The following is a 1,062-nucleotide window of genomic DNA, read 5'->3' as shown; positions in this document are numbered from 1 at the left end:
GTGAAGACAACATGGAGTAACTTGGGCTTTCACATGCTCTTATTTGACCTTGAAAACCTTGTGGAGCTTCTGTTGCCAACTCCCATCAGTGAGGTTGACGCCTGCAATTCGTTCTATGGCAGTGAGATCCTGAGACGAGCCAAGAGCACGGTTGAGAAGAAGACATTAACGCTGAAGAAACATAAGACTGCTTGTGGGCCTCTCTCAGGGGAGACACAAGCCAAACCTGCAATTGAAAGCCCAGTCCAAGAAGATAGCACCCCCAAGCTCTTTGAAGAAAATGAGGGCATCAAGAGGCATAAGAAGATGAAGAGTTCCAAAAAGATGCACGCTAAGCCATCAAGAAAGGTGGATGCCACCCTCACAGTAGACACAGCGAAATTGCTTCTGTCTTGCCTCTTGCCGTGGGGATTGGATAAAGAATTAGATAATCTTTGCATGAAGCATCTCAATATTTTAAAGCTTCAAGGTCCCGTTTCTTTAGGACTTGCTTCAAATGAAGACCACTTCTCCTTGATGCTGCCGGGTTGGGACTTATGTCAGGCCGATTCGATGAAGGACTCGACCAGAGTCAATTTATTTTCCAGAAAAGTTTTGGATTTGTCGACTAAATACACAGCCACCCTTCCGATCCATGCGGGGATGTCCAGAGGAGTGGAGGATCATTGTGATTCTTTGCAAGAGTCAAGCATGATTGCTTATTTACTGAACAAATTATTTTTAGTTAATAAGTTGGTTAACATGCCTGTAGAATGGGCTCGTGGAACTGACAGGTAAGACATATGTAGACATTCGGACTGTTCTTAGTTGAACATTAAATGAAGACATCATGCTTTGCTCTATTCAGCTCTCCAGTCAGCCCGTGGTGTGGTCTGCTTACCTTCCTGCTTGCCTTCCTTCCCATGGTGAATACATATGCAAACGTCTGTTAGCCTTAAAATGCATTTAAGGAAACCTTCCTTTTCATTCTTAGGAATTGGAGGATAATTGGGCAATAAATTATCTAAAATGTGGTCATTCAGCAAATATTCATTACTCTCAGGATATGTGCTAGAGCCAGAG

At 43.4% G+C, this 1,062-nt stretch overlaps 1 protein-coding gene across 1 annotated transcript in view; it reads left to right on the top strand.

Annotated features, from left to right (window-relative positions):
• WDR72 (WD repeat domain 72) overlaps nucleotides 1-1,062 on the top strand; it is a 259,271-nt gene that overhangs the window by 147,489 nt on the left and 110,720 nt on the right. The window contains 1 exon segment of the mRNA XM_004709519.2: nucleotides 7-773. Coding sequence (XP_004709576.1) covers nucleotides 7-773 — 767 coding nt within the window.

The sequence above is a fragment of the Echinops telfairi genome, unplaced genomic scaffold, assembly GCF_000313985.2.
Source record: "Echinops telfairi isolate 266 unplaced genomic scaffold, ASM31398v2 ScPeMD7_8;HRSCAF=38, whole genome shotgun sequence".
NCBI classification, from domain to species: Eukaryota; Metazoa; Chordata; class Mammalia; order Afrosoricida; family Tenrecidae; genus Echinops; species Echinops telfairi.
This window is presented reverse-complemented; position numbering and strand designations above follow the sequence as displayed.